General features: G+C 37.1%; 1 protein-coding gene across 6 annotated transcripts in view; it reads right to left on the bottom strand.

Annotated features, from left to right (window-relative positions):
* The window catches only part of LARS1 (leucyl-tRNA synthetase 1), a 68,623-nt gene that overhangs the window by 35,173 nt on the left and 20,236 nt on the right, over positions 1-13,214 (bottom strand). For all 6 annotated transcript variants that reach the window (XR_012414217.1, XR_012414216.1, XM_015452082.3 and 3 more), the window contains 9 exons: positions 12,408-12,520; positions 11,443-11,506; positions 10,045-10,112; positions 9,718-9,943; positions 6,183-6,270; positions 6,029-6,105; positions 5,480-5,533; positions 3,868-4,008; positions 1,669-1,746 (listed from right to left, as the gene is read on the bottom strand). Coding sequence is in view for 4 of the 6 variants with exons in the window: in XM_015452082.3 (XP_015307568.2) it covers positions 1,669-1,746; positions 3,868-4,008; positions 5,480-5,533; positions 6,029-6,105; positions 6,183-6,270; positions 9,718-9,943; positions 10,045-10,112; positions 11,443-11,506; positions 12,408-12,520 (909 nt within the window). In the remaining 2 variants the exon portion in view is untranslated. The remainder of the gene's footprint in view (positions 1-1,668; positions 1,747-3,867; positions 4,009-5,479; positions 5,534-6,028; positions 6,106-6,182; positions 6,271-9,717; positions 9,944-10,044; positions 10,113-11,442; positions 11,507-12,407; positions 12,521-13,214) is intronic.

A 13,214-nucleotide genomic window follows, 5' to 3' on the forward strand; every position in this document is an offset into this window, starting at 1 on the left:
TTGCAGAACACGGTGAGAAAAAAGATTATACAAGCCTCCAAAGTAAGAGGAAACAAGTTACTTACAAAAACATCAGTCACTACCACAGAGTTTTCAACTTCTAAATAGCATCAATGAACCAAAAGACTATGAGGTAATACCCTCAAGTTTTTAAGGGAAAATTATTTCTAATCCAGAATCTATACCCAGGCAATCCAATATAAAGATAGAAGACATATTTCACACTTGAAAAGTCATAACAATTTACCTCCCAGGTACCCTTTATCAGAAAAGCTATCAGAGGCAGATCTTCACCAAAGTGAGAAAGAATATAAGAAGGACATAGACATGGGATTAAGGAAACAGGAGATCCAGCTCAAGAGGAGCTCTGGAAGAGCTTTCTCTGAGTGGAACTGAAAGCACACTGATGTGTTTGACCTGAGTAAGGAAAGAAACAGACAGTTGGGAAAGAGTTGAGAAATGGAGTACTGATAAGTATATTTTAAATTAAGAATTTTTAAAAAACATAATTATTAATCCCGGGGAAAACCAAAAGCTGAGGATGAAAAATTATTGTACACTACATTATGGATGAGCCATGTCTCAAAAATGTAAATAACAACTATTGATCTAACATTTTTTATAACTACAGTGTATGGAGAAGACAGGGTATGGAGTAGTATATACCAATAAATGTGGGACGTTAGAGAAAACAAAAAGTAGGGGGAAGAGTGTAACCTTGATCTTCCTCCTACTTCTTCCAAGAGTAGGAGGTTAGTGGCTGATACCTAACCATGAAAAAAAAAAAAAAATCACATTAGAAGCATTTAGATCAGATATCTGTAAGAGATGGAGATCAGCCAGGCACAGTGGCTCACGCCTGTAATCCCAGCACTTTAGGAGGCCAAGGCGAGCAGATCACCTGAGGTCGGGAGTTCGAGACCAGTTTGACCAACATAGAGAAACCCCATCTCTACTAAAAATACAAAATTATCCAGCATGGTGGTTCACGCCTGTAATTCCAGCTACTCAGGAGGCTGAGGCAGGAGAATCACTTGAACCCAGGAGGCAGAGATTACAGTTAGCTGAGATAGCGCCATTGCATTCCAGTCTGTGCAATAAGAGCGAAACTACATCTCAAAAAAAGAGATGGAGATCAATACTAAAACGATTAAATGTTACCCCCCCCCCAAGGAAAAGAAATTTAAATTATGGAAAAGTGATGAGGAAATTACTGCTTTTTTATTTCAATAAGCCTAAAAGACCATTGTCTCTCTATATTATGGGTATACAAAGTTGTCAAAAATAAAAATGTAAAGGGTTAACTCAGGTAAATAGAAGAGAGTTATAACAAAAATGGAGGGGTTAGAGGAGGATGACGGTAAAAAACACGAGAGAAAGAAAGGGTTGTAACTACCAGTATCTAAAATGGCCACTGCCAGAAATATCATCAAAGTTCTCTGTATATGCTATGCACACATCAACTTTAGAACACTACCTTTATCAACATTATAGATGGGATGTTCAAGTTAAATGAATTGCTAAATAGGTCTATTTTTGCCTTAAAACTATATTATATCTGTATTACAGCTCCAGGTTCTACTGTAGAACTCACTGCTAATAACACTGTCAAGTCTATTAACTAATAGCTCTCCTAAAACAGCCTTCAGAGCATAGCCTATCACATACAGTGTCAATCATCTTTTTCTGAATAGTCTTCTTTATATCTTGAACCTTCTGTCCTTTAAATTCATCCACCAACATGATCTAAAAGGATGAGAAGGGAGAAAAACACATATAAAACAGTTAGAATCCGCCTTCAGTTTCTTCCCTAATTTTCCCTAACTAAATTTGCTTCTGCCCACCGAAATATTTTTAGTATGAAATTTATCACATTTATAATAAGTTTTCATTTTGGTATAGCATGGATAACTAATATTTATAACACATTTATCATTCTGTCAGTGATACCCACCTCACTATGTATCACTGAGATACCTAGTGTGAGCATGATTAGGAAGGAATACTCACTTTCACTTCTTCTTAAGTTTCCACACGGACGGAATTCAACTACACTCACTCACCTCATTCCTGGTGGTTTCTGAAGGAACTAAGCATATTCGGCTTCATCTCATTAGGCTCCTCTTTCTAAACCCACCTGCTGCAAGTGAGTATTCTTTGCCTGGCCATCTGATAAAGCTTGCTCCTAGAAGGAGGCCTACTCTTTCACTTCTATCTTTTTCTCAGTAGGCCAATTACATTCTAGGGCAAAGTATTAGCTTATCCATTGTTGCCATCGATTAAGCCTCAATCCCCTTCCAGCTTTCTTTGGTAATAAAGCAGATATTTTCACCTCCATGACTCTTATATTCATCTACATGACTCTTATATTTCTCTCAAATTGTTTCTATCTTAGGTAGAAAAGACATGCATTCTCTTTTGACATTCTAAACTTCTAACATACCAAAATACTTCAATATCTATTTAATCCAACATTATAAAGTTATATTTAATGAGTGTAGTGATTAAGAACAAAAATCTGAATTAGTTGGGCGTGATGGCAGGCGCCTGTAATCCCAGCTACTCGGGAGGCTAAGGCAGGAGAATTGCTTGAGCCCAGGAGGCAGAGGTTGCAGTGAGCTGAGATTGAGCCACTCTACTCCAGCCTGGGCGACAGAGTAAGACTCCGTCTCAAAAAAAAAAAACACAAATCTGGCCAGGTGCAGTGGCTCAAGCCTATACTGCCAGAACTTTGGAAGGCCAAGGTGGGCAGATCACTTGGGGTCAGGAGTTCGAGATCAGCCTCACCAATATGGTGAAACCCCCGCCTCTACTAAAAATACAAAAATTAGCCGGTCATGGTGGCACACGCCTGTAGTCCCAGCTACTTGGGAGTCTGAGGCAGGAGAATCTCTTGAACCTGGAAGTTGGAGGCTGCAGTAAGCTGAGATCGTGCCACTGCACTCCAGCCTGGGTGACACAGCAAGACTCCGTCTCACACACACACACACACACACACACACACGCAAATCCCAGAGCCAGGCTACCTAGTTTGCATCCCAGTTCCTACTGGCTAACTATCTGGCTAATCTCAAGTAAATCAGTTAATCTCTTTGTGCCTCCATTTCCTCATCTGTAAATTGGGGATAAGAGTGCCTACTTCAGAATGGGGTTATTTTCAGAATTAAGTAAATTAATATATAAGTGCTGCATAAGTGTTGGCTTTTATCATCATTCAAAATATGTGTCACTTCAAAACAAGATACATAACCAATTCTTGGTTATCCAGAAAAATGTAGGAAAGCTAAAACTAAAAACCATTCTTGTTGATGTCCTTAAAAATATTTGAATCTGAAGCACCTAACAACTTGTTTGGATTTTTATGTTCTCTAGCCTAGCCTTCTTTCCATGGAAATGTAAACCACATTAACGTATGCACAATTAGGAGAAAAGAATGGTTCAGAACATGTTTGTTGGACTTACCTGGCACTTAGTAGACATTAATAAATAAACTAATGGACTGGATAAAACTGCTTATCTAAAATATGAACTCCCTAACTAAAAGAGCAAAAAAGGGACCAGGAATTCTCCATTCAATAAACCTTTGAAGTTTACTGCATAATATGAACTAATTTGAAATATCTTGTCAAGAAATTCACTCCACAGAGATTCCTAGAGGGCACAAAAAAGAATTTCTGAAAATGCTTTTAGGCAAAGGACATGACAAAAACAAAAGATAGAAATTTGGAAATAGAATACATTCTCATATTAAGCTCTCAAATCAATGTATAGTTGAAACTATGTTAAATTTTTCTACATTTTTTCTAATTAAGAAAATCACAGAGCATGGAGTAAATCAAATAAAAACTAAAAAAAATTATTACTTACACCCTCATAAAATCCTTTTAGATATAACTTCTCCTTCGCTTCTGCAAGTTTTTCTCGGTCATTCTGGCTCTGAATTTTCAACTCATCACAAATGGTTACTGCGGAAAGATTTCCAAAACCTGGGATTTCAATGACTGGCACCTGCAGCAAACAGCAATCAGAAACGTGTTCACGCCGGGCGCGGTGGCTCACGCCTGTAATCCCAGCACTTTGGGAGGCCGAGGCGGGCAGATCACAAGGTCAGGAGATCGAGACCACGGTGAAACCCCGTCTCTACTAAAAATACAAAAAATTAGCCGGGCGCGGTTGTGGGCGCCTGTAGTCCCAGCTACTCGGGAGGCTGAGGCAGGAGAATGGCGTGAACCCGGGAGGCGGAGCTTGCAGTGAGCCGAGATCGCGCCACTGCACTCCAGCCTGGGCGACAGAGCGAGACTCCGTCTCAAAAAAAAAAAAAGAAACGTGTTCACACTGACTGAACACATAGGTCTATAGGGCACAAGTCCTTTTGCCTCTAATGTCCAATTAAGTCATTTCAGATTGTATATATCATTATGACACTACCACACATTAAGTAATCACAGAGTGACTAACTTCCAGATGTAAATTTGTCCTCCTACTCTCCACAGGAACCACCCATACTCTGTGTATCAACAACCCCAATGCCCTTCCCCCACCACACACACCTTTCCCAGCATTCTATCCTCCACTGGCATATAATTATCTAAGTAATTCATGCTGAAACTAGCAAAATGATGTAAACCAGGGGTCCCCAACCCCAAGGATGTGGACCGGTACCAGTCCGTGGCATTAGGAAACAGGCTGCACAGCAGGAGGTGAGCAACAGGTGAGCATCACCCCCTGAGCTTCACCTCCTGTCAGATCATGGGTGGCATTAGATTCTCATAGGAGCATGAACCCTATTGTGAACTGTGCATGGAGGGATCTAGGTTGCATGTTCCTTATGAGAATCTAATGCCTGATGATCTAAGGTGGTACAGTTTCATCCCAAAACCATTCCCCCACCATACCCTGACAGTCCATGGAAAAACTGTCTTCCACGAAACAAGTCCCTGGAGCCAAAAAGGTTGGGGACTGCTGATATAAACAACTAGTTTCATGGATGGTTATGCTTTTGGTTTACATTAATTCCTCTGGATCTTTCATGAAATGAAAATCATTTGCTAGTAATTTAAAAGTTTTTCTTCTATAGACACTAACATGAAAATACAAGAAACATAAAACAGAGTCGTACAGGATTTTGTTAAAGTTATTATGGTTACAAATAAACATTCATGAAAAGAGCAAAATTTTGTCTTTAGAAGCCAGGAAATTGATCATACTAGCAAAGCAAGCTACTATAAAACTGGAGATGCTAAAAAGCTATTTGTTCCCGAACTGCAGGGGCCAGGTAGTAAGAAAATGCTTATTAGTTTTCCTTTCGCTCTTATCTACCATAGCAGGTATCAAATTAAAGTGAGTAAATCCTTAAGCAAACTCTCTCTCTTATTTTCATACTCCACCAATTAATTTTGTTACAAGGAAAACATGTCAGCTCTTCTTTTTTTCTGATAAAGAGATGGATGTGAATATTCTAAATTATCTATGTACTCACCGGCTCAAATGGCAAGACCATGTCATCTCTAATTCCATACTTTGCTCGTAAGGCCTACAGAAAAATTTGCAAGTTAATACTAATGATCAACACTTCACTGGTAGAATCATTGAGAGAAGCAACCTCCAAACTTTCTTAAAACTATTATTTGTTCTTCTCTTCATAGAGGGCAAATTTCTACCTTTACCAAATATCTCAAAAGGGATCCATAACCTTCAAAAATTTAATAGCTAAAGTTATAGTGAACAGCCTAAATGAAACTGCACAGCCAAAAGCAAAAATGTACATAGACATACACCTATCACTTACATTGAGGTTCATATGCCAGATTTCAATAAAAATGTGAATATCAGAAAACTTTTTCAAAATTCTGTGAAACAAATTCAAAAATCAAACCACAGAAAATATATAAACATCAAGAAACAAGTTAGAGGTAGCAGTTTAAAGATAAATGCATAGCTTTTTAGCCTAGTCCCACAGTGTAGTTCCGCAGTACCTAAGCAATGAGATGGTGAGGACAAAATACAAACATGAAACTCAGATACTTACTTGCTTTTTCTTCAAGTCTCTGAGGGCAGCAATATCATCAGGCGAGTCGGAAGGAACACTTGTAACCACACCAGTGCCTATAAAACAAAGTGTGGAATTAATAACTAGAACCAAAACGTGATTACCAAAATATTTCTAGAAATAAACTCTTTACCTTTATCCTCCTTAATAGTCAGCATTGGGAGAACATAGATCACCTTGTATGATGTTAAAGGTGCAGAAAGTGATGCACCAAGAATTTCCTGCATAAGAAAAAAATCAATATAAAAGGTGAATTCATTGCGACCATTAGAATTAAAACTATGTTAATATTTTAAGCCCTGAGAAGCTAGTAATCAAAAATATATGGAAATAAATTCAAGAGCTATATTGTACAATATGGTGACTAGGCAACAACAATGTATTTTATACTTGAAAATTGCTGTGCAGATTTTTTTAAGATACAGGGCCTTGCTATGTTGCCGAGGCTAGACTGTAGTGGCTATTCACAGGCGCCATCATAGCATTCTACAGGCTCAAACTCCTGGGTTCAGGCAAGCCTCCTGAGGTCTCAGCCTACCAAGTAGCTGGCACTACAGGTGCGCACCACGGCACCTGATTTAAATTTTAATTCTTCTCACCACATAAGTACGTAAGATATGAATTTGTTATTTCCTTCAATTTAGCCATTTCACAACGTATATATATTTCAAAACATGTTGTGTACCATAAATACAATTTCTGTCAATTAAAAAATGAATATAGGCTGGACGCGGTGGCTAACGCCTGTAATCCCAACACCTTGGGAGGCTGAGGCAGGCGGATTGCCTGAGCTCAGGAGTTCATGACCAGCATGGGCAACGTGGTGAAACCCCCGTCTCTACTAAAATACAAAAAATTAGCTAGGCGTGGCAGCACGCACCTGTAGTCCCAACTATTTGGAAGGCTGAAGCGGGAGAATTGCTTGAATCAGGGAGGCGGAGGTTGTAGTGAGCCAAGATCACGCCACTGCACTCCAGCCTGGGTGACAGAGGGAGACCCCGTCTCAAAAAAATAAGGAAATGGATATAAATAAAATACACATGAAGTAAAACAAAACACATTCTTTTATACCTACTAGAGGAAAAATAATTATTTTTATTGTTATTTTATTTTTTGAGACGGAGTTCTGCTCTTGTTACTCAAGCTGGAGTGCAATGGTGCGATCTCAGCTCACTGCAACCTTCGCCTCCCAGGTTCCAGAGATTTTCCTGCCTCAGACTCCCAAATAGCTGGGATTACAGGCAGCCACCACCACGCCTGGGTACTTTTTGTATTTTTAGTAGAGACGAGGTTTCACCATGTTGGCCAGGCTGGTCTTGAACTCCTGACCCCAGGTGATCCACCCACCTCAGCCTGCCAAAGTGCTGGCATTACAGGCATGAGTCACCACATCCGTCCAGGAAAAATAATTTTTGATAATTATAATAACTAAATCTGTCAATGTTGTGATGACATGAGTACACTAATACATTGTTTGTGACATTGTATTCCTTGAAGAAAATATAGGAATCCACAGCAAAAGCCACAGAATGTTCCTGTAACTCAGACTCAACAACAACAAATTATTTTTTCTTAAACAAGTCTGCCCAATGCTGAGTTAATGCTGAGTTAATTATACTAGGAAAGCCTGGAAACAACTAAAGCTTTCAATGATAGAAAAAATGATTTAACTAAATATGTTACAGGAACAAGAATGAGTACTATGTATCTATTTAAAATAGTAATTATGAAAACAAAGTAAAAGGATAGTTCTAATTTCACTTGAAAAAATCCTAAAGATTAAGCAATTTTAGACCCAGATTATCAGATGGCAACAAAGAATTTGCAGCTGCTTGCTCTAGCTAAGGAACACGCTTTTCCTTTCCACACATAATTCCCACCCATTCCATTTTATTCATATATATACACATAACCTGCCTTTATAGAATTTGCAGTCATATGGATAACAGCTAAATATTATAACTATTTTAAAGGTTGAAACTATTTTGCAATTTATAACATCCATGTCCCTCACTCCAGAATTTGCTCAAATTAACAGGGAGAAAAGTTTAAGAATAGGAAAATATGTGTGTCCCTAATACTGTTCCCAAGAACTTCTCAGACAAAATTCCAATATTAGGAACTAAGGAGATGTGGCAGTGCTGCTTTTAACAGAAAAAGGCAGGAAACAATTCAAACGTCCATTAATAGAGAATGGTTAAGTAAACTGTGGTACAGCCAAACAATGAAATACTATGTAGCTATAAAAAATAAGAATGAAGAAACTGTTTGTGTACTGACAAAATGATTGCCAAGATATAAATAAAAAAGCAAGATGTGGTACAATGCATATAAAGCATATTGCCATTTGTGTAAAAACAGAGGGACAAAGAGTATATGCATATTCGCTTGTGTATACATGAAATATTTCCATGATATACAAGACATAGATATTACTACCTACCTCTAGAATGGGAAACTTTTGTATCTTTTTGTGTTTTTTGAATTTTGGGACTTGTAAATATATTGCAATCAAATAAAAAGAAAGTATAAAACAAGAAATAAAAGAGTTCAATTTAAAAGAACTGAGATGGTACTCTACTCACATTTTTATTTTTAAAAAATTATTTAAGATACTAAAGATCAGCATTCACTAAATGGAATTAAACACACTCAGAAATACGGATAATAAAGTAGATGCGGCCGGGTGCAGTGGTTCACGCCTGTAATCTCTGCACTTTGGGAGGCCGAGGCGGGTGGATCACCTGAGATCAGGAGTTCGAGCCCAGCCTAGCCAACATGATGAAACCCTGTCTCTACTAAAAACACAAAAAATTAGCTGGGCATGGTGGCACACACCTGTAATCCCAGCTACTCAAGAGGCTGAGGCAGGAGAATCGTTTGAACCCAGAAGGCGGAGGTTGCAGTGAGCTGAGATTGTGCCACTGAACACCAGCCTGGGCAATAAGAGCAAAACTGTCTACAAAAACAAATAAAAATAAAATAAAGTAGATGAGTTGTGTAACCGTCCAGATTTAACTAATATCAACCAAGACTTTCTTCACACACAAAAAAAACAAAAGCAGCTACAATTCCAAATTTAGTATTACCAGGAATTCAGGTAATAGTATTTTTAAAATAATATAATCTCTAATGCAGCTATTAAATCTCTTGGGGAGGACTGCCTATATTTTTCAACCAGATATTTACCGATTTGAAACCCAAAAATCACATATGCTATCTTCATGATACAGTCATACAATGAATATTACACAACAATAAAAAAGAACTACTCCTACAACATGTATGAATCTCACAAACATAATGGTAAGCAAAAGAAGCCAGACACAAAACAGTCAGACTGTACAATTCCATTATTAAAGTTCAAGAACAACAAATAATCTTTGGTGAAGTCAGAGCAGTGGTTACCTTTGGAGGAGAGAAGTGACTACTAATGATATGGACATGAGAGAGCTTTCTGGAGTGCTAAACTGTTCTATATCTTGATTTAAGTGGTGCTTACCTACGTATATATACATATGAAAATGCACCAAAATACACAAGACGTACACACTTTACTGCATGTACACCTCATTTTTTAAGGTTGTGATGCTCTTTTCTCAATATTCATTGTTGAAATTTTCCTTGAAATGTATGCATTAAAATAAAAAATCTGCTATCCAACTTACCTCCCCCATTAATTCCTTAACAACAGGCACCACGCCATTGTCTCTGGTAAAGCCCTGGTATGACATATTCCTGGCTGCTCTTTGGGTACAGATGAATATATCACCATTCACCGTCTCAAATCCAATGTACTTCATATCAGGACGAACCCAACAATTTGTCTGCCCAAACATGGTCTCAGGTCTGAGAGTAGCAGCCACCAGGAAAATATTTTTACCTTTCAGGCCACTAAGAAAAAAAACAAATATTGATGTAAAAACATGTTGTCAACTCTGTAGCAACTATCTGATGGTTCAGAAATGATGAAGCAATTCCTCTGGCAAACCTACCTTAATTTAGATGGGTATGGCTCAAGCACCTTCAATTTGAGTAAAGTATATTCCTGAGGTCCAACACCCTAAGCAAATAAATGATACAAAAATTTGAAGGAAAAAAAAGACTTGCCTTAAACCTGCTAATCTATGTGAGAGATCTGATTCAAATCCCTGAAATGGGTTCTTGCATTATTTATTTTTTTTGCCAGAGAAGAGACTGCCAGTGGTGTGCTAACCATACCCACACAGAAGTCCGGTATGTTAGGAGAGATTTGGAGTAATTGCCCAAAATAGTGTTTGCCAAAATGAAGGTGAGAAGACACAATCAACACTAATTCCATCCCAGGGCATGTCCCACATAGTAGTCATCAAAGAAAGATACTGGACCAGAGGTCAGAGATAATGTGTGTTCTAAACTTAGTGTGCTTCCTTACTAATGGTTGGATCCAAGGTAGTCATAATCAGAGCCTCTAAGCCTTTCTTTCCTCATTGGTAAAATAAGGATGTTGTGTCGCAGATAGGACTGTCCTGAGGAACAGGATGAAAGAGAACGGATGAAAGAGAACGGATGAAAAATGCTTTGAAAAGTCTACAAAGGATTACTGTAATCTAGGATATTGCTGCCATTGGCTATATTAAAACTTTACTGGGTCTTCTTAAGTCTCTCAAATCTTTTAAAATTTTGATCAACTCTCACTTAGATAAGTTACATCAAAACTGAAGGCTGATTTTGAAAATATGTTCAAAGATGGTAATAAAGAATGACACAATCATAGGGAATCATAAGTTCAGATGCTGGCATTGTCATTGATTTTTACTGTGCCATGGATTTAGCCAAATCACTTACTCTTGATTTACTCAACTATTTCAGAGAATAATGTTAATAATGTGTTCTACAAGAATGTAGAATGAACTTCTAGGCATGGCTAGAAGTACTTTGGAAATAAGTAACAAGGCACATGATCAAAGCAAATATAAATGGAATCTGTGGACACTAAATCTTAAGTCACATATCTCATTACCTCTCCCCGTGCTTTCTTTTTAGAGCTATTTATTTTCCAGATGGTGCTTCATAACATTAACACGCATATAAATCACATTGAGAGCTCGTAAAAAGATATTCCTGGGCCCCACGCCCAGAACTTTTGATTCAGCAATTTCGGGGTAAGGCTCAACAATGTGCGTTCCTATAACAAACTGATGCAGCTGTCCTCAGATGACTCTTACGGTAGCTAGGTACTACACACAATACAGGTAGCTGTATTGATATCCCATCTCCTCTTCATACCCACCAGAGTATCAGGACAATATCCCTCAGCACTGCAAAGAAGTTATTTTTAGGTTTCTATTTCTTAAACTCTGTGGTCATATTAAGGATTACTATAATAGCTACTCTGTTTCATAAATAATCACCTCTCCAGTTTGTCTATCATGATCCATGCAAGGCTGTCCATCTTTTGGAGAATAAATGGTATACCTAAAAAATAAACAAAAAGTGACAAATATTATTATAATATTCACGTTTTATCCTAACATATTTGCCTATGTTGCACCTAATTTCTTACATGTCTTATAACTAAAATTTCTGAGTAGATATCTGTATCTATTATGTATACTCTTATGGTAGTTCCACTGTCAACCTACTTATTTAATGAAAGCTTTCTACCTTCGTCAAAGGTAATACCACTGGAAAATACACACTGATCTTGGCTTTGTGGTACTGAACGAAAGATTATAAAACATAAATTGTCTTAACAAATGAAACTATCAAGGAAGTTGATTATGTAGATTAATCAAGGAAAGTAACTTATTTTCATTTCTTAAGTTATTTTCCTTGATTAATCTACATAATCAACAAAGAATCTTAATTTATAGAACAAAATATAAAATAAAACACAAATAAAATGATTACTTTTCTTCTTGGTAGGGAATACGGAACAGAATCTTTAGTAAGATAATAAAAGCCCACACTCCCATTCTCCCTGGTCATATCTGTCATAAACACGAAGCAGCCCAGAGAAATTAAGACACTGGTAAGGAAAAAAGGAAAACAAAGGATACAAAAGAATAGAAACAAAGTATTTTCAAAACAGAAAGATAATGGAAAAAGAAGGCTACAAGGTGTTTGTTTATTCACATAAACAATCCTCCTGCCCCATCCTCCCAAGCAGCTAGGACTACAGGTACATGCCACCATGCCTGGCTAAATTTTTTTATATAGAGAGAGATGCGGTCTCTTTTTGTGGCCCAGACTGGTCTCAAACTCCTGGTCTCAAGCAATCCCCTCACCTCAGTTTCCCAAAGCACTGGGATTATAGGCATGAACCTCCATGCCCAACTGATTTTTGCTTTATTATGCTCAAGTACAACAAACTTACCGCTTCCCAAATTTAATTTTGTTTCTTTCTCTTAATGTTAAAAATTGCCATCTGACAAATGAATCATAGTAAGGATTAACATCAGTGGTGATGAAGGAACGACGCCAGTCTACCTATAAAAGGAAAATTTTTAAAGGCAATTATTGAGAAATACACAAATTTTGTTTGAATAAGAATTCCTATGAATCAATTATTTACTCTTCTAACTTAGAATCAGATCAACTACTAAAAAAAATTTTCCAAGTTCCACTATTAAAAGTATATCACAATTATTACCTTAATTTACTTAATTAAAGTATGTTTTTAAGCATACACATTTACATATTAACAAACATACAGAAGCTATAATAAATTAAGAAGAAACATTTAATCCTACCTTTATGTATTCCTAAATATTCAAGTTAAACTTGGGCTTCTTCATATTCTTTGAACAAAGCTCCTTTCTACTACTTGTTAATATGTCAATATACATTCCAATTCAACAAATAGTAAAGTACTCAACAAACAGTAAAGACTCATAAGCAATGTTAGGTTCTAGTCTAACAATAACAGTACTAATTCTTTAGTGGCATACAGGGGAAATATATTATTCTAAAATTAAGAGTTGGTCCAAATCTCATATAATCACACAAATATACAGACTTATCTGGGAGATATTGTGGCTTTGGTTATAAACCAACACAACAAAACAAGTCACACAAATTTTTTTATTTCCCAAGGCATATATGTTACATTTATACTATATTGAATTATATTAAGTGTGCAATAAACATATTTTAAAAGGCAATGTATATACCTTAATTTAAA

Source organism: Macaca fascicularis, chromosome 6 (genome assembly GCF_037993035.2).
Source record: "Macaca fascicularis isolate 582-1 chromosome 6, T2T-MFA8v1.1".
Lineage (NCBI taxonomy): Eukaryota > Metazoa > Chordata > Mammalia > Primates > Cercopithecidae > Macaca > Macaca fascicularis.